The sequence below is a fragment of the Cottoperca gobio genome, chromosome 15 (assembly GCF_900634415.1).
Source record: "Cottoperca gobio chromosome 15, fCotGob3.1, whole genome shotgun sequence".
In the NCBI taxonomy this organism is placed as follows: domain Eukaryota; kingdom Metazoa; phylum Chordata; class Actinopteri; order Perciformes; family Bovichtidae; genus Cottoperca; species Cottoperca gobio.
Window position 1 is genome coordinate 17,569,912 of NC_041369.1, and position 24,005 is coordinate 17,593,916.

General features: G+C 39.7%; 1 protein-coding gene across 1 annotated transcript in view; it reads left to right on the forward strand.

Moving 5' to 3' along the window:
- The first annotated feature begins 3,115 nt into the window (after nucleotides 1-3,115).
- The window catches only part of rgs7a (regulator of G protein signaling 7a), a 50,438-nt gene continuing 29,548 nt past the window's right edge, over nucleotides 3,116-24,005 (forward strand). The window contains exons 1-2 of the mRNA XM_029450331.1: nucleotides 3,116-3,300; nucleotides 4,187-4,305. Of these exons, the coding sequence (XP_029306191.1) occupies nucleotides 4,228-4,305 (78 nt within the window). The 5' untranslated portion in view covers nucleotides 3,116-3,300; nucleotides 4,187-4,227. The remainder of the gene's footprint in view (nucleotides 3,301-4,186; nucleotides 4,306-24,005) is intronic.

Here is a 24,005-nt window from a genome sequence, read left to right on the forward strand (position 1 = left end):
AGACCTGCCTATGATGTAAGCTTTACTAATTAGAGATGACTATTTTTGTGCTCTGGTGATTAAAGCCATACAGTAAAAATGGAATAACCTCACCTGGAACTGCTGTGAGGAAAAATGATCTGTTTGGGAGCATTTTGAGAGGTCAGAGTGAGGGAAGATGGATGGATGACATCATCGTTAGCATGAAATATTGGTATATAAAAACAACATTAAAAAATATAATGAAATGGATCTAAAATGTTTTAAAATATAATTAAATTAAATCACAAAATGATACAAAATATTGATTATAAAAAGAAATAAAGCTAAAAGAGTCTAATGCGATAGAAGAGATATCCACACACTTTGCAATGTTTCACTTTATTTCGAGCTCTCGGTCTAACAGACCTTTATCAGAGCATACATCATGATTAAAAAAAAAGAAATAAAAGTTACTGTACGGTAATAATACAGAGAGGTAATAAGTGTCTCCGATTTAATAAGGGAAATAATTGTGCACCAAAGAATATAATCAATCAAAGGTGCAGGAGAATAGAGGAGGCTTTAATTTAGATTTGAAAGTGACTAAAATTGGGATGCATAAAGTGTCATCAGTGACTAAATCCAACATGGTGTTTGGCTTTGATTCGAGGCATTTCTAGCGGACTGCTTCTGAAAGATCTAAGAGGCGTGCTGGGTTTATATTCTTAAAAGTCGTAAAAGCGATTTATACACTAACACCAGCACTTTGAAATCAGTTCTATATCTAACAGGAAGCCAGTGTAAAGATGTAAGAATGGTTTTTGCAGCAGCATCCTGAAAGGTGCTGCAGGGATCTGTTCAGAAAACCAAACAAGTCCCCGTTGCTAAAGTCCACCCTGCTGAGATGAAGGCATGAACCAGTTTCTCCAAATCTTCTATGGACTGATGCAATTATTGCCTTGATATGGCTGCTGAAGCCCAAATCAAATTTTTAACACCTACATTTCTAACTCTGACTTTTAGTCCAGTTGCATCCATGAAGTGAGTTTAGAGTAGTTTACAGGATTACAGGTTTTAGCCTAAAGGTAGCATATAAGGGTTTTAACAGCAGAGGCCCAACAACTGAACTCTGGGTGATTCTGCATGTCATAGTGATATTCATGATTGCATCAACAACATAATCCAGCTTTCTATACAACCTAAAGCAGCTCCAAACTATAGCACACAGCCATACCTCATTTTCCAGGCTATCAAAGGATTAATGCATTAATTTCCCTAAACACAGTCTGATGCTTTTCCTGAATCACTAATCAGACAAAAGTAATGTAGTACCTTAATCAGTGCAGTCTCAATGCAGACAAGCCAGGATTAAAATAGTCAAAAACTCAATTTACATTTATAATGTTGTTGAGCTGAATAAAAAGAAACTTTCTCAGTTATTTCCTAATACATTTAGTGTTTGAGATGGGTGCATTAAGTATGGAAGCAGCATCCAGGTTTCATGTTTTTAAGGATGAAATTAATGAGTTTGGAAGACAGCCTGATGGGAATGACCCATTTTCAACACATCTAGTTTAAAAAAAAAAAGCTACTGCACAAAAACAGATGATTACCATAACAGATGGTAACAAAAGAGTGAAATAATGCAAAGATAAGATGAAATATGGATTTCAGTTGACTCAGTATCTCCTGAGGCTGTAATATGTATTGCTCTTTGACTTGGTAACCTGGTATCTTTACGAAGCTGCTTTAAACTCATCCTTGATGGTGGTACATTACACTGTTTAGGTCCATCTTGCAGAGAGCTTAAGTCTCGAGAGAACAAAAGGGAAGATAGAAAACAGACAAGATACATCCAGTACATAGGGAGGAGAGGCACATCTGTCATCTTTCACGCCTGGACTGCTGCATACCTCAAAGCCACAGATTGCAGCAAATTAAGAGACTTTCTAATTATGTATATATCTATTTATATCTGCAGCCCTGAATCACAGAAACTCTTAGCTCATTTCTAACAATTTCTTTTATTTGCAGTCAGTTACATGATAATGGACTTGAACTACATTTGCCTCTGCTTATGCAGGTAACATTTTTATAATTCTGCTAAGGTTTTGTAAGGTGACCTCAATGTTTGTTTAGTGAAGATTTAAATTTAGAGTCAAAAATAAAGGAACATTTTTCAGTTTCAATTTTAGTTTTGAAAGCAATTTCATTTTAGTTTTCATCTCCACACATTTCATGCTTGGAGTTATTATTAAAAATACTTGATTGGGCACAACAACTGTGGCTCGGTATGAATTGTATTATAATTTAAAAAAGACAACCTTGATGTGAAAACACAATGCCTCAATTAACTATTAAGGCGCATGTTAACTAAAGTAATTAACTTTAACTCTTTTAAATAATTAAAGAAAAACAATTCTAAATTGCTCTTATGAGAGTGACCTCATGCATTAACTATAGTGCCATGAGATGCAGTTTTCAACGATGTTGGTCCATTCAATGTCCTGCATTCAAAATTTCACTTAGAAATCTGTCAGTATTATCAGAAAAATAATACTTAAAGTACAAGCATATAAGTATCACTATGCAGGCAAAATGAGCTCTGTCAGTGTTACATTGTTACATAATTGGATAAGAGCCTACTGATGCATTATCACGTAAGCAGCACTTTAATGTTTTAACAGACTGCGGTGGAGCTAAATCAACCTGTCTTATACTGTTGGTGGTTTAATTTACTGCATAACTGCATTGTATTTTATATGCTCTTTATAGTTTATTCTGATATGTAGTGGAGTAGCAATATAAAATAGTATACACATTAAATACTGAAGTTAAGTACAAGTTCCTCTGAATGTTGTAAATGTACCTAGTGAAAAATAAAATCAGTGCTATATTATTTCCCTTTTCTGACCGTTGTTGAAGATTGCAAGTGCTAAAATATTAATATACTGCATGTCTATTGTATATAGACCTAGCTTTCAAGAACATTATATCACTGCAGTGCATAGCCGTACAATTTGAGCTGGACAAATAGCTGTATGTCTCCAAAACTGGTTGTAATTTATTCCTCACACGCCATTGGTCATGGATCGATGCGCGTTCGCGGCGGTGGCGCGCCCGTGCTTCTGAGCAGTATCGTTTGGAGAAGAGGAGAGGAGAGATAGAGACAGAGAGCTGTACCACACCAAGTGTCCACCGAATGTCCGCCTCTTCACGTTGCCAATGAACAATCCTCGCATTCCTATGTCTGCCAGTTGACATACTGAACGCGAAGGGACAAGGCTTCCACCTCTGCAAGGATTCAGGACTCCTATAGCGGGTTGCGCGTTTTTTCAGGTAAGCCCCCCTTCTCCTCCGGTGACCGACGTCGCTGTGTTTGTCTGTGTATTTACGCGCTATTCGTGATTAAGAAGAGGGGACGATAACGGGCGCGGGCGTTTTGCAGTTGCTGTCCAAGGTGCTGAAACGGGCAGGGGCTTGTGGTAAGAAAACACAGTATAGTAGCGCTGACGGCCTCATGTTAAAAGCAGGTTTCATTACTTCGTTGTTTGCATGCTATGGGCTATTTAGTGTTGCAGACTTAACCTCCCAAGGATGTCGTGTGGGTGTCGTACGGGGAAGAAAGAAAGATGAAGCTGTAACGTGCATACGATATCCATGCACAATTTGACTATGGCTTCTCTACCAGAATGGATGTATCTAAGCTGCATCGTACCTCGTCCAGGGAGGGTGTTTTTTTTTTGTTTTCCACATTTACCGTTGTCAGGGTCCTGGTCTTCACCTTATCTTGCCATTGCAAGAGTAGGTGCGAGGATTGCTGCTGTATCCTCTGATGTCAACAAACATTCAAAAGATTATCAATGGATTTTGTGCACAATGATAAAAAAGTAGTACTCCTACATGATACTAATTACTGCTTTCCAAGTTGAACTTTTGCCCCATTCACAAGGAATTCACATTCTACCAGCAGTAATCATACCTTATGCAAAATCAGCCACCTTTCTTAAAAATAATGTCCTTGTCAAGACCTTGCAAAATGTGAACACGTGTAGCCGAATTGGAGCTGTGCACATCTGTTCCATGTGGAAATGTCAAATATGTTGAAAGGTGATTCAGGCCACAGGTTATGTAAATAGTTTTCTTCTTGGCAAGGTGAGGGCAAGTCACGTTCAGGCTCCATTGTTTTTTTGATGGACCAAAATATCCATTCTGTCCACAACAGGAGCACCTGACGATTCCTGTGGCAGATTTACTTACTGGATCATGGCACAGACCAACAGCGGTGGGCAGGGGACCAACGGGGTAGCAGATGAGTCCCCCAACATGATAGTGTACAGAAAGGTAAGGCAGCTGCTATTTTTAGTCTGCACGTGTGTGTGTGTGTGTGTGTGTGTGTGTGTGTGTGTGTGTGTGTGTGTATATGTGTTTGTCAGTGGGAGTGTGAGCGTGTCTCTCTTGCATCAATTTACTTGACAATGAGCTGTGCAATGGAAATTGCTATTACTAATGGCAAGACGGTGTTCTTTTGCCATGGTTGATTTAGAGTTGCAATGCTACATCAGCTTGATGAAAGCATGGAGAGAACATGCAATTTTTCACTCACAACATGCATGACATGTTAGTTAGATTCAGAGCTTTCTTATACACACACACACACACACACACACACACACACACACACACACACACACACACACACACACACACACACACACACACACACACACACACACACACAATGAGACCCTTATAATCAGGCACACAATCTCCAGTTCTACCATCAGCTTTTATGGCTAACATGTTGTAGGATGGGTTTTTAACTGACTGACATTAATGGAAACAAAAGGAAGCCACAGGCTTTATAACCAAGTCATTACACTGCTATTGGTTTATTTCTTCACTGTTAAATCTATTACCACATCAGAGAATTACAGTAGAGAAAGGGAGGGGAGTGAACTGGCCCACTGAGACACCTTAATGCAGTACTGCTCCAAACATCAAACAGATTAATAATATAATAATCTGCAGGGAAGATAACATTTGTTTACCTTGAGGCTTGAGGTCCAATTATAATTTATTTTAGAAACTTTAACATCTGCAGTGTAATATATATATATATATATATATATATATATATATATATATATATATATATATATATATATATATATATACATATACACAAGGGTGTGTGTACTGATCCTCCTGTGCACTCTTTGGTTGTAATCTTTTCTTCTGCCTTAGCAAACACAGCTAAATTTAAGATTAACCTACAAATAAACTGTTCTGAAAATTGCTTTTGTTATCATCAGGGGAGGCTTCTGTTGTGCTGTTATTGTCATATAGTTTGGGAACTTTCCGGATATGTTTTAGTACGAACCATGCTGTATTTGTTACATTTCTTGCACATAAAATACAATGCCTCATTCTCTTATCCCAGGTGTCATAATTCCATAATTAAGTGTGGCTGATTCCTAGCTTATGGTGTCCTGGAAATGTATTAAACATCCACAGTACAGTATCACACCAAAGCAACAGCAGCTGTATGTACAGTACGTGGACATTGCCTGATGGGCAATGCAATGTTTTACTTCACTCTCAGATGCACCAATGAAGTGATCATTGTCTTATTTTACTTGTGGATGACTCAAGTGTTGAATTGTGAATTTCTTCATTTCATCCTCTTCACCCTTCAGCAAATGCTCCCATTCCATCTGCGACAGCATCTGCACAACAGGAAGAGGATTTGCTTAGCATGATATCATAGATCAGCGGTCTTTTATAGCACTCACAGCGTGTTAGGCAATATTACTGCCAGTGTGGGACAAGATTTGCTGGATGTGCCGCTATGCTTGTAGCAGAAAGGTTGCTTTTTATTTTAAGTTTTAACTTAAGTTACTATTTTCAGGTTGCTCCCAAAGGAGGAGGACTGACTCGTAAACTAAATTGTTCATGAAGTAGGCCAAGTATTGAGGATAATGGAGAGGGATGAGCTTGACTTAAAATTATTACAAAAGTATTATTACTTTTAATTTTAATATGAAACTGTATCAAATTATGAGGCATGAACACTAGTTTCATCCTGTATATTAAATATTGACTTGACGTCTTTCTGAGCTATTCAATTACATGTAATGTCTCTTCTCTTTTCCTGCTATTGATCTGGAAGTCCGACTTTTTCAATAGTGCCGTGACGGATCTGTAGAACCAATAAGAAAATAAGAACAACAACAGTAGCTTGCATTTTTACTTTGAAGCTTTTACTTTCACCAACCAGACTTTTGTTTTAGTTTTCTTCAAAATTAGGACCCAAGATGAATTTGTTCTCAAATGTTTGGTCAGATAAATAATATCTTAGTCACGAAGCTTTCCTATAACCTCCAATTCTTCACTTCTCAATACTTGACCACACAAGGCCACAGCTTGGCTCCGTACTCTGACTGACCTAGATACACTGCCGAATGAAAGAACATGGTGAAGGCGTCGAGGATGAAATTGTGTTTCTCGAAGGGGTTGAATTCAAAACTGCCACAAGGGGAGTGCAGTCTGCAGACGTGCGGATACCGCCAAGTATGAACAGGTGCCCCAGATGATTTTCATGAAGTTGACTTGGCAAAGATGTTGCAACCCACATTGGCTGGGCCTCGCGAAGATGAACTGAAATCTCAAGTGCTTTTATGTGCTGTTTTGCTGCTCAGACATCAGAAATATGATAAATACACAGTGGACACAAAAAGTTGATGTTAAGCACATCTACTTGATATTTGTCAACATGCTAGTAGATCGTAGTGGAATGATTATGTAATATGAGCGGAGGGAGGTTTATGGCTGAGGACAGCAGAGAGTGGTTTGATAGTCTTTCCACTGGGAGCATAACTACATCCTCTAACTCTCAATCTTTCTTTGTCTCCGGCCCGTCCAGTCGTCCACTCCTGTCATTAACGTCCTAATGAAAATGGATGGGTGAGCTGAGGTGTTGAGCTGCTTGCAGTGGAGATATGTGCAGAGATGTCCGTTTTGCTCAAGGACGGATGCACACAAGCACCTTGCTTAAACACACACACACACACACACACACACACACACACACACACACACACACACACACACACACACACACACACACACACACACACACACACACACACACACACACATATATATATATATATACTGTGTATATATTTGTATCAAAAATGTAAATGCACACAAAGCATCTAAACATTTTCATTTGCAGATTAGATGTGCAAACACACACAGCTGGCTTCGTGATAAAGTGATTTATTTGCACTGGTGACCCTACAAGTATGCTAATACGTCAGAATTCCTACTGTGTACCAAGAAATGCCAATAAAATGTTTAATGCAGAGATTCAGTGGATATGCACAGCATGTCTGAGGGTCTATGACCACATACCATATAAAAGCCTTTGTGACGTCTTGCTGTTCTCATATTGAACATGTCAGGATTACAGTACGTGTGATGTGTGTGTGTTTTGTCATGCCTGCTCACATGTGTGCACCATGAATAATGCTGTGATGCATGTGTGTATGCTGTATGTAGGGCGAATGTTGCTAAGAGAGAGTCCTGAATTTTTTATGCGAGCCTAAAACAGCTCTGGCGAAGTTCATAGTCACTCAGCACGACGAGGGAACAGCCAGCGCTTTGTGTGTGTGTGTGTGTGTGTGTGTGTCTCTTTATGTCTGTGTGTGCTGATTGCAATTATGTGAGTGGTAAGAAAGAAGACACGAAAACACACAGAAATATATATAAATGATTAGATTTAGCACACAGTATAGATAGATAAAGTATAATGTCGATGTTGAAGTGAAAACTACACTACAAATCTTTAATTCAGCACAAAGGCTGAAAACATGTAACACCCAACTTTACAACATGTACCACTCAACATCTCCTATTCTCACATCTTTGACACATTTTCCCGTAGAAATTGGAAAGCATTTTGGGTTTTTTCCATTGTAAGGTTTGTGTTGCACCAGAGAAAATGTGAGATATTTCCTGATTTATAAAGTTTCGTATAAAGTGACAGAGCTTTTCTAACACTACAACAAAGACGTTCATCTCTGCCAGTTATTTGGCTTGAAACATAATAGTATTTAACAATCCACAAGCTACAAAAATAATTTCCTATATTTCTTGAGAAATAGGATTTTTAGGACTTCATAGCAGATACAATAAATGAAGAGAACATTGCTTTGCAGTATGCTGTAACTGAGTTCTGATCTTCCTCTGTGGTGTAGTATCTGACAGCTGAGGCACCAGCCCACTCTTATTTACAGCTGAGCTGCCAACGGGCATCCAGTAATTGTTCTTCGAGCAGCCAGTTTGGCTACTCTCTCTGTGTAGAGCCAATAATTCTATATGTACGTGTATTTATTTATTTGTATTCTGTTTTTCCCCCCATTGAGCACATGCAACATTGATTCCCAGTCGTATTGTTGCCCTCAGTCCTTACGATAGAGTACTGATTTAAATTCTGGTGCTCACATAAATGTCAATACAGTGCATCGTTGAAGTAATTGGTCTCTGGTGAAACTTGGTCTTCTCTGCAGATGACAATGATGCAGAAAGAGTATATAAGGCTGCGGTTCTTATTGTTTTTGCACATTTCACCACTTTGAATCATGCAAACAAAATAACTGGTATTAAGGCCAAACAATGACAGAATATAAAATGCAACATAAAGTATAATTATTGTTGTAAGTATACACTATTCATGTTCTGGCATTGACATGGAATGCAGATGTGTTTTCCCCACCGTAGTTCCTTTATATCGTGCTAGCTATGAATATGCTTAAAATCATCATTCAACATATAGATACAAGTTATAACTTTAGTTTACTATGTGGACATTTACCACAACTACCAAAGAATCTGACATTTTTGTTTCTTGTACTACTTAAAGGAATAATTAGACCAATGAGAATATGGTTAATGGTCAAGTCAAAAAGTTTATTAACATTTCTTTGCATATCTTAAATGGACTGGACATAAACGAGAACTCGCAAGTGCTTTCCAGTCTGTCCTTCACCCTTTCGAAAAGGGTGTTGATGACACAATGTGACATTTGAACCGTATCCTCTTAGTGTGACTCGGTAATGAAGTAATGAACAAACAGAAATAACAAACAGGGCAAAGGTATTAGTGCGTGCTATTGATTTGTCAATTGATTAAGTGGTTGTGTACAAAAGATCATTTTGCAAGGAACAAGACTTTCCCTCTCCTCCCTCTGCATCACTGCAACACAGTGGCAACACATTATTGTTAGATGATGCAGAACTGCAGCCAATATTAACACACAGAGTCTACCTTTGCCACTTCAAATTCAGCAGAGATCTCTTTATTAGAAAGCATTTCTCATTCCAGGCCTAATCTGCATCTGTTAAACCTACCCTATATCATACATACATCACCCAACCATCCTACATTGTACGTGAATCATAAAGCGGAGGGAACTGAATACATTTTCAGCTTTTTCTCAGTCGAGAGCCAGATTGAAGGGTTCTTGTACTGCCTGTCTCCCTCAATCTGCAATCAGAAGATCAGGAAGACCGAGAGAAAGAGGGCGAGAGGAGGGAGGGGGGGGGGGTGAGGTGGGATGATCTATAATTGCCAGATCAGAGAAATCTTTGTGTGTGAAGTAGGGCTCTTTGTATGTCGGCTTGCCAGCCAGGCGATTTCTCTTCCTGTGTGTGAAAACATGCATGTTCTTTTTTGCATACACTGTAGAGGGAAAGTGTGGGTGTTTGGCAGACACTGTTGGACGGGAAATTGGCATTTATGCCTTTGTGTGTTTCATACTAATCCATTTTGCCTGTGTTTGCTTACGCCAAATGCCAATTAGAGGGGCTGTCATTAGTGACACGCTACAGTCGATAGTTCTGGTACGTATAATTGATGTATTCCACAAACACCAAAATTGACTGGTGATCTTCTCGATAGAACCAATGTAAGAATGCGTTCAGCTCAGTTTCTGTGAGTAGTTCAATTTCCTCAGTCCTACTTTTGATCCTCAAGGAAATAAAAGAAATGCACACAGAGAAGATACAGTAGGTGGCAAAGTCATAACTGCTACTCATATCACGTACCACAACTGAAATATCATAATTTGTCTTTCTTTGATAGCCTAGCAATCAGTCTGTATTACTGGCTATTGACATTAAGCATGCTTTGTTTGGATCAATAAACTATGTTGGGCTGGAAGTCAGAGCCATTAAAATGACACTCTGCAACTGTTTACAGATAATTATTACTGTAACTATTTTACAACAACAATAGCAAAATAGTTTTGGGAGGGAATGTAACTCTACCTAATTATGTTTTAGCAGACGAAACATATTTTTTTAAACTGTAAAACATACAGGATTCGCTGTCAAAATATAGCTTTTTTTTGTTATTCCTTTAAGGACTATGTTTATTCTCTTTTTTACCAACAATTAGAAAAGAGGATCAAAACTAATTAATTAAAACTCGCTAATTAACACGTGGCTTGTGTTTGTACGGAATGAATACATTAGATATAAAGTGTTAATTAGCGAGCTTTAGAGAGATCCTGATTCCAGTTGTTATGCTTTGAGAGTGATGACAGTTGTATCAATCTTCTCATCTAACTCTCTGCAAGAAAGCAAATATGCATATTGAAATATATTCCTTTAAAGCATGGTTGATTTAAGACTGGGGTTACTGAACAATGGTTAAACATGACACTATTCATTATTTATTACTTATAATACAGGATCCAAACCTGTATCTCCAATCTTAAGATCATACACTTTATTTGACCATTGAAGTCAGAATGGCACAGTATTTCCTGCATTGGTACTGAACACTGCCAGCGAGCATAAATCATGTTAGCTGCATATGAACAGAATTGTAGCCGTCAAAGCGTGTTACATCAAATCAAAAATGTTGACCTCGTCCCACAGGGCTAGTCAGTGAGGTGAGAGTTTAAAGATTTAATAGCTGACTTCTCTGGGTGACGGTTTGGGCTGCACAGTGAAGACAGTGATACTTAGGCCTGTCTTGCTCTAAGCTCTCCCCTCTGTATATGTTTGCCACAACTGCAGTCTTTAGGGCTGTCTGTTAGGGTTATATAAGGGTCTAAGGAAGCCTGGGCATTAAGATAGAGGCTGACTCAGGTCTTGCCTCGCCTCGCCTCGCCTCGCCTCGCCTCTGTCTAGTCATTTAATTCCAGCTCAACATTTAGCAGGTGATTAGAGGAGAACCCCGGCCAGAGTTGTGAATGAATCCATCTCTAGTGTGATGGTCTTAATGAGGACAGAGATGCTCCATTAGGAATAAAGATAAAAAGATAAAATAAGAGGGGTTACATGTAAAGGAAACAGACATTTATTTCTCTGTATTCACCGCACACTAGGTGTGTGTCTGTGCATACATATATGTGTCCTTGGTCTCTCCTTGTTTATTGCTCCGTCCCTCGTCTCCTGACCCTGCATCTCTACATACACCATCTGAATCTCAACTGTGTCCGTGCACTTTCTTCTTCTGATGCCCTCCTCTATTGTTTCTGGTGAAGGTTTGTTCCTTCAACACTGCTGTACACATGTATAATTCCCGCTTGCTTGCTCGTCTCTATGTCTTGACATTGCGCTTCTGTTCAGCCATTTGTATTTATCCTATAAAAAGTGACTCCTTGTCTTGCCTCCAAGGCAGGTCGACAGCATGCTGTGGCTTAAGTATTTAAAGAATGCTGCTCAGTCCACGATAACTGTGAGCTCATTTAGATATGTATATCTAAGCATGTATTGCTGCATCTCTATAAGAATGTAGATACAATTTTGGTTGTGAAGAATGTTTTTTAATAGACGTCAGATCCATTATGTGAATACATCATCTAATTTGTCCTAATTGCAAAAATTAACTTTTTTTGGAAATGTCATTGCTTCTCAAGTCTATAATTACATTCACTAAAGCGCTCTGCCAAAGCAAAATTGATATTGGAGGAATGCCGTTCTCCATTACAACCACTGTATATTTAATCTCAAATCATTGCCAAAAATAAAACTCTATTTACACGTCAAGAGCCTTCAAAGTACATAGAAATATGAAATCTTGTTATCTTCTCTGCAGAGTATTTCATGCATTACCTCCGTTCTCTGCAACGTGTTTTGGCAGCTTGGCAGAATGTAGTCTTTCTGCAAAACATCCTTTTACTTTCTCTCTCTCTCTCTCTCTCTATATCTCTCTCTCTCTATCTCGATATAGCTCTAAAATTCGCAATATCGCTATAAGATCTATCGCGTATATCTCCGATAGTCGAGCAACTTATGTTAACTATCGCTATCTCTCGATCTCTCTCTCTCTCTCTCTCTCTCCTCCTCTATCACCTTCTGTCCCTCTCTCTCTCTCTCTCTCTCTCTCTCTCTACTCTCTCTGTCTCTCTCTCTCTCTCTCTCTTTCTCTCTCTTCAGTCTAGACTTGTGAAAACATTTCCCTCAGTCCCAAGACTTTTTCATCCCGTTTCCTTCACTGTCTGTCTCTCGCTCTAGTGTTCACACTTTGCTCTTTCCATTTCTATCTCTTCTCCCCCCCGACACTCACCGTCACCCACTCCCATGACCTCATTTGTTCCGTTTCAGGTCTTTGATGTTTCTCATATAACAGCAATATCACACTAACTTTGTCTCTTTGTCTCTCTCGCACTCACCCTGACGCACATGTGCACTCCCACTCTCTTTCTCTTTCTTCCCCCCCCCCCCCCTGTGTGGCTCCTTACCAGTGAAGCATCAATCCACCTCTGTCTCTCTGTCCCCTCCTCTCACATCCCTCGCCTCTCTTTGAAGTCATCAGAGCCCTAGTCAGAGTCCATGCCACTCCAGTCAGCTTTCATCCTCACTCAGAGAAAAAGAGAGGAATGTATTTACACCCTGCCGGAGCGCAGTCGTCTCACCTCCTGTGTGAAATGATTCACTCGTGACTCATCGCTTTATTGGGAACTCTCTCTAAACAAACAACGATTGGATGTGCCATTTTTCCTCCAAATTGATTGTAACTGTAACTGAGAGTCCTGGCCTGATTGTCCCCCTGCAGCTCGATGCCTTTCCCAACAACGAAGAGTCTTTCTCCAAAAAGCAATCATGTCTCAGTGATTAGCCTGCCATGACTGAGTGCCATCGCATAAATCCAATACCAGCGAAATAATATAAGTCAAACAGCAATTGTTCCAAAAGGTACATTTTCATACGTTTGAAAGACACATTTTTATTTGCCAGACGGAGACACACCTTTGTCTCAAACCGTGCACTTCTCCAACTTATCATTGCAGCAGACAAACAAACACACACACACACACACACACACGCTCTTGCAGTGTATTTAGCAGCTTCCACCTGCAGCCTACTGAGCCTCACAGCTTCACACCATTAGTTCAGCTTAGCAAGCACAGTCTATAAACCTCGGGCGCCATCTTGACTCAACCGGCTGCTGCTATTTTCTCATCTTGTCCCGGAGAATATGCAGGAAAATAAAGATTTCCAGCCGCAAACAAAATGTATGCAGCTTGGGAGTATTTTTTTAAGTACTTTGGCTATATATGTAAGTGTACTTATATCAAATACTTCAGCAAACTACACTAATAATGTAGTTCAAGTCAGAAAAACTTCTAATTATACCCATAGATTCTACTTTTGTGTAGTTGAGAGTTTTAAGAGAATAATGTTTGATAAAACACGTGGGTTTAATCAGCTTGCTGGTGATGTTTTTTGAAGCAAATGCAAAGCAACATATATTATTACCATATATTTCAATATTTGGAGGGGAACTTGAAAGAGTTATGTCCGCTGTAAGATATGAGGAAGTAAATTAAGATCTGTGTGGAGTAATATTAGCCTCATTAAATTAATTCAAAGTCTGTCTTTCTTGTCCAGGCAGCTATGTAGACAAGATGATTAATCACAGCTATTCTGATAAAGCCACTTACCAGTTGCCAATTTATTCTTGGAAATGTTTGAGGTTATGATAAAAAGCTGTTTTTAGCCGTGAATTATAATAAGATTGGTGATCTTCCTGACTTTTCCTCTGCAGCATTATCATCCGGTAAAACCTTTTCATTTGCTAACTCACTAAACTTAGATGGTAAACATTATCCCTGCTGTACATGCCACGGACGCTACCTTTTTCGTTCCATTGTGGTACTTTTAAAGGCACTATACAGGGGAGAAATGTTCAATTTGGACACTCAAACTAAATGGTGGAGAGTAAATGTATGTCAAATATGGAGTGATTTCAGACAAATCCCTCGTCTCTTCTAAAGTTTACTTTGAAAACAATGCTCTTTTATAGGCATATCATGGCCAATATCTAAAACAAAACCACTGTCCCACTACTTTCATTACAGTTCCTTATCTCGGTAACCATTATTTTATTCATCTTGGCCCTCAGACACTACTCGTTATATTGACTCATCAGCTAATCGAGAGAGTCCTGTGGACAACACTGTCCGTAACGGTTGTGCTTTCTCCTGCCGGACGATTTGTTTCTACTGTTGTGACTGCTCTGTTGGAATCCCCATGACAACCACACCAGCAGTCTGTCAAACGCTATTATCTCAATCACTTCAACAATGTGTCCAACACACTCTTAGCTATCAAAGTGACAGAACATGAGTGTGTGTGTGTGTGTGTGTGTGTGTGTGTGTGTGTGTGTGTGTGTGTGTGTGTGTGTGTGTGTGTGTGTGAGAGAGAGAGAGAAAGAGAGAGCACTTTCCCACAGACAGTAGGCCTACTGAAGTTGTATGCATTTCCATTTGCTAGGTCAGCATAGGCTCATAAGCCTCTGATGCTGACAATTAAATATTAATGGATTTGGGAGCTAAATTTAGAAAGCTATGTGGATCTGAAATTAATACTGTCCTTGGGAAAACGTACGTATTGACCAGATAATAAAATAGTTAATTTCCAAGAAATCTAAAAGTGGGGTATGCAGTTATGTACATAGGGTGTGGCTGGGGGAAGTGAAAACGTCATATTTCTTGAGGTCATTTTAAGTGAGAAGCTGCTCCATCAAAATGCAGGTGGTGGTCAACAGGAACACTAATATAATTAGTGTGTGTGTGTGTGTGTGTGTGTGTGTGTGTGTGTGTGTGTGTGTGTGTGTGTGTGTGTGTGTGTATGTGTGTGTGTTACTGTTTTCTGTGCAAACATTTGCTGCTCAGTCCATGAAGACCTGCAGTCATTGATGGAGGTATCATTTTGAGCTGCTTGTGCTTTACTTGAGTATTTTTATTTTGCTACTTTTTTTTTTGTGATTTTATTTTTATTGATGTTAATACACAACATGTACAACCAATAGCACAACATTCTTTAGAAATAAAATAACTTAAAGCACACAAGAGAAAGAAAAATGAGATACAGCAATTACTTGCAAAATATAAAAAATGCAGAGTACAGAGTACATATGTAAGCTAAAAGTCATAACAGACACATAAAATTAAAACCAAATAAAACAAACCCAACACACACATGCACACACATGCACACACACATGCACACACACATGCACACACAGGGAAACGCTAGGTCGCAATTTGGAAGACTGCGGATTAGGAAAAGGGAGAAATCATTCTAAAAGATCTTTGAAGGAATCAACTGCAAAGCGCCAATTGTTTACATTAGTGTCACTTGTCCTATTTAATCGTGCAGACGACAACTCTAGATAAACAACATCCAGAGATGCAAAGACCCAGTGTCTGAAGGTGAGGGAATTAGGAGGCTTCCATCGAACCGCAACCATCTTTTTAGCAGCTGTTAGGCCAGCTAGTAAGATGCGCCTCTCAAGCTTGGAGATATTGAGCTTGGACAGATCATTTAACAGAAGGACGGGTACAGTCACCGGCACTGTCACTGAAAGCACACGTGACATGCCAGAAGCCACTTTATTCCAGAACAGTGCGACTGGAGGACAATCATGTGAATAAACGTGCCAGGGGCCTTTAATTCAGTGATATTCTGTAACCTATATGATGTACTTTAAGGCTGCGGTGGATTAGTCTTTTCTGAGTGAAATGACTCAAAAGTATCTAAGTGGCTGCAATGAGACAGTAATAACCGGTCGATTCTCTACATGCTGAGAAAAGGTGCTTCAATGCTTCCTTTCTTATTTCCTTTAGCGTAGGGTATACTGGACCTTCCTTTATGAAAGGAAAGGAGATAATGCCGTCCAACAAAAGTGACGCACGTCAATAACATCCACGTCACATAAATACACAGCCTTGTGTATGTGCAGTCACATTCTCTAAGCACCGTTGTTTCTCTTTCCTTGACCTCATGATGTTTGTCATCGAGGTTAAGGAAAAGTGGCTCGGAAATACTTTTTGTATTTTTATTTTAATTTGATTTTGAATGCAGGGCTTTCTTATAACAGAGTATTTTTACATTGTAGTGTTGCTACTCTATGCCAGTGGCTGAGCTTGTGCATATTTTACCAACACTTTCATGTATAAGTACATTAATTAAAAACATAGAAGGTCTGCAGAAATAGGATTTTCAGCTGGTGTTAAGTTGCTCTTTATGGACATTTTGCTGCTAATACTAATTGTAATATTTTTTACACAACACTTACAATTTAGTTAGAACATGATGTGTATCAGGTCCTCTGTCTCCGCTCTGCTTGGCGTGTAAATCAGTCGCTGGACCGTGTTTTTCATCTCCCAAGAAAGCCCACCACCGATCTTATGGACATGTGTATTGGCTGCATTGCCTCCTCTTTCTTGATGCCTGTGATGAACAAAAGATAAAATATGTAATCGAAGCTTGAGCGGAGCGAAAAAAAAGACAAGGTCAGGTTTAACAATGCATTAGGATATGGTGGGAAGGGTCTCCATTCTCCATTCCTTGCAACAGACTGATTTAATTTGGTGATATTAGCTTCCCTTGCCTGTCAGCAGAGCCCTGTGTGTAAATAGAGGAGCTGGTATTGGAAGTGAGAGGATGTGTTAGGGGGAGGATGGATGCACATGATTTCAGTCTCCAGAATTTGATAAGATTTGCTATTAATGATGCTGTCCTGCATGAATGTATGAATTGAGGCGATTTTTTTCCAGTGGCCTCATTTGCAACATCCCTATCCTCTAAACTGTGTCATCCACTCAAAGCAGTGATACACTTTTAATCTGACCTCTTTTTCATTTAGTGAGTCCATCCATGTATCTGAAGAAACACCATATCATTGGCTTCTTCCTGATGACGGTCAGAATCACTCCACAAGTGACGATCATTTTGAGAGGTTCAACAAAGCCTATCGTCCATCATCTTCATTGCTCCGTAGTTCAAGTGTCACTTGCGTCACACACACGCTGTCCTTATCGGTTTATTGTCTATCCTGAGTGTTGTGTCCTCTGAAGTGTGCGTGTGTGTCTTGTCAGATACCCAGTCCTCGTCTTGTCTCTGCTCTGCAGACAGGAGAAGGCAGAAGAATGTCAGCCTGCCAGTATCCAGCTGCTCCTCTCTTATTGGTATTCGGGGCACACAGATCCGTCCTGAGTGTCTGTTGCACGTGCCAAGGAGGAATGTGGGAAATGATGGGATGGAGAGGCCCCCCTTCCTCTCATGTTTTCTGGATCTAAAAATAGACAGCATCCTCCCTTTCTTTTCGTCTCCCAGTTCATTTGTTTCCATACCCAGCATCCCTCCCTGGATCTCCTTCTCTGTTTTCCTCTCATCCTCGTCCTCTTCCTCCTTGTCTCTCTGTTTGGACTAAGTAAACATGCTCTCTGGTGCCCAATAGTAAGACTCCTGAAGTGCAATGCCAGACAGTTTGGACACTTCTAACAGGCTCACATTGATGAAGGATTAACTATAGGGGTGATTTCATTTAACACTACAGTATTCCCATACCCAAACTGCACTGTTTAAGCACCGATTATTAAAAGCTCCTAAGTATAAATCCCCTTAGTGCCTGCTGATTGCTAATCACAAATAAGTGCTACAATAAATGTATGATCTTTAAAAAACATGCTTTTATTTTTATTTAATTGAATTATAAATTACCGTTTGTAATTGTCTGTGCATGGCTGACCACTTGATGATAACATGCTCGGTTAGGTGTGTGTGTATATACTCTTTAAGCAACAATTAGCGATTATATAAACTGTTGCCAATATATCTGAAAGTAGTGCAGCTTTTCTTCTTCCTTTTTCAACTAATTTATGATTGCTTGCTGTTTGAGTGATGAAATCACAGTAGGTGGGCAGGAAGGATATTGGCTTTCAGTGGATTATGTTCTAGCACATGGCCAACCTTGGCTTAGTCATCGCGCCCACTGCACGCCCACCAAAGAGATGAGAGTGAGAGTGAAAGAGAGTGTGAGAGAGAGAGAGAAGCCTTGCCCTAGGAACACTATCCCACCACCAGCCAGGAACACCAGAATCCTAGTGGATTTAGAAACAGGCAGAAATCAGTGTCTAGAAAACAGAGTCAGTTTAAGGTAGAGACAGAAGAGTGAAGAAGGTCCAGCCCCAGGACTGTTACCCTAACATTAACCAGCAACTGGCATGTAATAGTGATGAGATTAATACAAACAATAAAAACAAAAGTAATACAGAACAAAGTGAGTGTAGTGTGTGAGCGTGGGATACTGGGCCTTGGGTCACCTGTATCAGAAAAGGCACACTATTACATTTGTTACTGCCAATTTATAGTAGATCTGTTCCAACACATAATCAGAGTGTCACCACTTACTGTCCCCATTTGTACAGCTGCCTACCAATAAAAGAACTACTACCCGTAATAATATCACTGCCTACAGCTTGTGCTGCTACTGTTGCTGTTACTATTCCTCCAAACTGCAACTGCTAGTAGAACTGATTTAAAAATATATAGCAGTACATTTCATTTAATAATAATTAGATTGGATTTAATCTAAAGGCAGTACTCATTTTGGCCACTGGGGGCAACGCCACAACTGTAATTTAGAGCAACGTGAGTATTTATTTAGAAAAATCTTTCTGTCCACCTGATGAATGTAAGTCTGATGTTCACTCTGAGGGATGTAGCTGCTTGATACTCCACTATGTTCACTAGCTGGTCGCTGTTCAGTGCAGCTTTAATGTGAATAAATGTACGTTTATTTACTTTACCTGTCAGATAGATATGATTTATTACAGAGCTATCACTAGAAAATAAGTGTTAACGTTTTTGGCACGACAGCACCATCCTGGACAGAAAGTCAGAGATTGGAACTGCAGTCTGTTTTCTTCTGTTTGACATTTAATAAGCCTGCTGCATGCATATCACAGTGGATTAAGGAACTACAACTTCTTTAATGAAACAAGGAAGAAATAGAAGACAGCACTTCCTGTTCAGAGCTACATGTGTGTGCCATTCAGAAGGGTCTGGTGTTAAGCTAAAGGGTTTGTTGCATCTAGTTCCTGAGTGTAAACATTAAAAGTTTATATTTTACAATGAAAAAGTCATCACATAGAGCTTTAATTTGCATTGGAGCACAGGACTATATCCTTCGGGAACTGTAGGATTCTCTCAAATGTGCTGTGGTTGCATAAAGCATGAGATGGCAGAAACATCCTGCCTGGCAAATTTGGAACAAGAACTGCACTAACCGCAGCGATGTCAAATGAGGATACATGTTAGTGTTTTTCAGGGAGCAGGCGTAGCTGGCTGACTACATCTCATCCATGATTCAATGCTTGTCTCTTTCTCTCTAGTAGAAGGTTGTCCCTCTGGGAGGGAGACGTTGAGGAGTCAGGGGAAATATTGAACATCTTTTTGCAGTCATACGCCAGGGACGATAATTCTCTGGGGACGCGAGGAGGAAGGAGGCCATGTGCTCTAAAAAGCTGTAGGAGTTGATGAAAATCCTGCGAAGAAGGGAATTGTGTTTGCAAGTATCTGTTGGCAACCATCTGCAGAGCTTTCTAAATGAAATAGTAATAATACCATCTGTCCATCAAACTAGATGAGGTACAAAGCAACTGCTGCTTGTGCTGTTGTGCACAGGAATCACTTTTGATTATTAGACTTTCAGCAAGGAAATGATGGAGAACATTATGCGCTACCAACCATGCAGTATATTATGAGAGGCTTTTTTTTTTAATGATGTTGGATGTCTAAAGGGAGTTGGATTATTATACAGAACATTTCTTCAGTTTCCTGCAGAGATAACTTTGGAAAGTGAAAAGAAAGAGAAATGATCAGTTATCAGTATTATCAATTATTATAACCTGCCAAAAATCATACAGATTTTCACTTTACTCAATGTGCTCTGTAGATGAATTAGCTTGAGACAGGCATCTTTAAAAAAGACTCATTGCTCCTGCAGGATAACAGCAGGAGTTATGAGACTAAAGGTGTCAGTATGTTCAAAATGAGTTCATACGACGTGTCGTCCAACCGCGTCTGAAGACTAAAGTGTTAATAGCTTTCTGGAACGGCCGGGTGAAAAGCCGGCTGTCAAATAGAAGGGCGAGATGCAATGAATCATACACATTGGGATAACCATGATGCACATTTTCAGACATTCATCCCGCATTTATGATGTTGCGCTAGGTTTTACTCACAAAAAGTGATAATTGTGTGAAAAATGAAAGAGGAGAGAAGTTCAAACCACTGCCTATTGTCTCACCTCTGCACACCTGGACACGTGAAGTCAATCCAACCATTGGTTTCACACTCGTATTAAACACATTTGCAGATTCTGAGGGTTATGGATTTGTTAGATTAGAATGTAATCTAACTATTATAGATTTAAAACCTAAAACTATATCTGTTGTTATCGTGATCATTTAAATGAAAACTTTTCACAGAACCCCTGGCAGAGTGCCACTTTGAGAATCACTGTGCTAGACATGAATACACAAAATGCTTTTTGGTGAGTAACACAGGGCACATTTAGCAGCATGGCACAATCCAGGATTCAGTTTGATTCAAGTAGACTTGATTCAGATCAAATTTGATGTATTATTCAAATGATTATCCTTTCAGCTTAGAACAACAACGATGCTGCTATATCTAAGCACACAAAAAAACAACACAACATGCCACTCAGGTAACCTTAAATCAATAACACCACACGGGGAATCAAAGATCTTCTTGTTTGTCTGCAAACATCAGTCTCACTTTCATCCATTAGCAAATCAGACCAAATCAGATCAAGCCATTAAAAGGCTCTGTGCCACACCTCGAGGAGCATTTCAAAGGTGAGGAGGCAACATGGTTGACAACATCCATTTGTAATGATTCAAATAAACCAAGGTCTGCTGTAAGAAAGCCGTCTGTCCTGCACTGTCCATCTGAACTTGCTTAAGATAATACTGCGGCTGTGAGCAAGAGTGTTTAACAGCAGCATCAGGTTTTCCTTATCACAGTACTCCATCATGGAAATAATAGACAAAGCAGTACACCACCAACTGGTATATGATAAAAACACATTAATGATATTAGGTGTGAGAAGAGAGAGGCGGCATTGAATTCATAGATCTTTGCAGTTTGCTGAAAAGACAAAGCCGTGAGCTGCAAATGGCAGAGAAGCATCCCAGGTTTCTTTATACTCTACCTTTTAGAATGAGATGTTATTACAAATGACATATAATCGAGAATAAATATGACAGAGGGAACAAATGTGCAGGCTGAGAAAACATCCTGAAGTGTGAAACAGTGAAATGACATCCCGAGAAACAGATGCTCCATTTGACTGATGGCTCAGTGAAGCTTGATCGTGTACACAGAGACAGAAGAGTATTAAAGAATGCAACCGAAAGCAAAGCGTATCTAACACTCAACTGCAGATGTTGTTGAATAGCTAATCACTATTTTGCAGAATCTTCCTCACACCATATGGAAATAAATCTTCAGTTTAGATGGAGTAATTGCCTTCACTCCAGGCAGTGTTGTCACCTGGGCATCTGTTCCTCATGTTCTACGATCCCGGCGCGCTGTGACTGTTGTCCGTTCTCGTTCTCCATCCGAGAGCCTCAGCATACCTAGGAGAAGTGAAAGGTTGGATGATTAAATAGCAAAAGAGACCATGAAAATGCAAAACAGTCAGCATATAAAGACAGGAACTGAAGGCAGAGGCAGAGAAATACATAATAAAATGGATTATAAACCAAGTTCATTTAAAGGTGAGCATGACCATCTGTTGCCAAAGCTTAGAGAAAGTTTAATTTACACTATATAACCCTCAATGCTTTACGTTTAAAGGGATAGTTCGGCACGACCCTGGTACGGATTAGCGGACACGAGTACCGGAAACACAGCAGGAAATGCAATGTACAGCTGTGGACGGAGGTAGAATCAAAATGCATTTTAGCCACCTAAAACAAAGGCCCACCTAAAAGTTCTACTGTATATCACTTTAAGTGTACGGTGTTTAGAATATATTTTCAATGCTTTACATTGTTGTCAAGAAGTCCTTTTGTTCTCAACCGTAGAACTTCAGTATTCCTACGCATAAAGCGCAGCTGTGCCGCACACTGCAGATCTGCTGTTCGGGTATATGAAAGTGCTGAAATATAATACTGAAATATAATGGTCTTTAGGTAGACCTATGTTTTAGACCCAAATTATCCCTTTAACACAGGGGTTCCCAAACTTTCTGTGGCCAAGGCACACCAAAGACCAAGCCAAAATCTCAAGGCACATCTGTGTTCATATCCGGGCAAAATCCCCTCTATAACACATCGTTCCACTGTTATCACTCTGTGCACATTTATTTGTTTAGTCCTGGTAAGAAGCTATTCTCCTTCACACTAGCAGAGAGCCTTTGATGTGTCACACCATTTCCCATTTCCCACCATGCGCAAATGGCTAAAACGTTTGTTGTTTTTTATGATTGTTTTAATTATATTTAGGCCAAAGCATATAAGACCTATTGTTTCTATATTGTGAAATAAGTGTGTGGGACAAAGTACCGATAAAGTACAGCGTTTCCCTGCTCTAAAGGTTGCTGTCCCTCCCCTCCCCTCCCCCCCTCAAATTCAAGGCTCCCGTAACACACACGCCCGTGCGCACACACCTACACGCACACACACACACACACACACACACACACCTACAGCACCCCCGCAGAGCAGTACATTTCAAATCATTCATAACCTTGTGTACAGTTAAATGCTATAGGCCCTAATTGTTTCAAAATCCCACGGCACACCGGGATTTGTCTAACGGCACACCAGTGTGCCGCGGCACACCGTTTGGGAACCACTGCTTTAAAACATACTCAAGTCCCATAAGCAGCGCTGAAACAGTTGTTAGTTTATTAATCGATATTCATTATTAAACAATAATAACAATAACTCTGAGTCAAAGCCCTAGTAATAAACACAGACCCAACTTCACGTTCTTCACTCACACAGCAGGGGGGCAACTTCATCTACAATAATATTAATGTTGTTGTAAGGGATAATATAACAACAAATACTGGAGTAATAATAAAAATAAATACAAATAAAAACTCTGCTGGAGCCCAAAATAATAATGTGGAATTATACCAACAAAAATATCTAAATATACATATAATAAAATAATATAAATAAATATTTTTTTAGGTAAACCATATTTGATGGGAACAACTATGTACTCTTATTCATATCCCCTTTAGACAATATCTATCTTTCCTTTTATCTCCATCCTGGACACCCTATGTCCCCCTCATGCCCCCCCCCCCCCCCTTCTCTCTTATGAATGACCAGTGGCGAGCTGCCAAAGATGTCCTTGCGATAGTGGACACACACGGTGTTGCTGTGGTAACTCGGAGACTTAGGATTCATGGCATCTATTCAACAACCTTGTCAGCATGAGCTCAATACCTTACCTACCTTTGTGCAGGGTCATTTTATTTTGAATTCCCAGGTGGTGCAGTGCCGCACAGGTGCAGGCTGAAGTGTCTGACTAACTTTGTTTGTATTTTTGCTGGTAATGTTACAATGTTTTGTTCATGTTAGATGAGCTCATAGCTTTATTGTTTTATCTGACACTTCACAGTCACACAATTGCAGTTGTTTTTTGCACAGGTGCTGTAACAGTACACGCAGTATCTTGCTTGTAAAT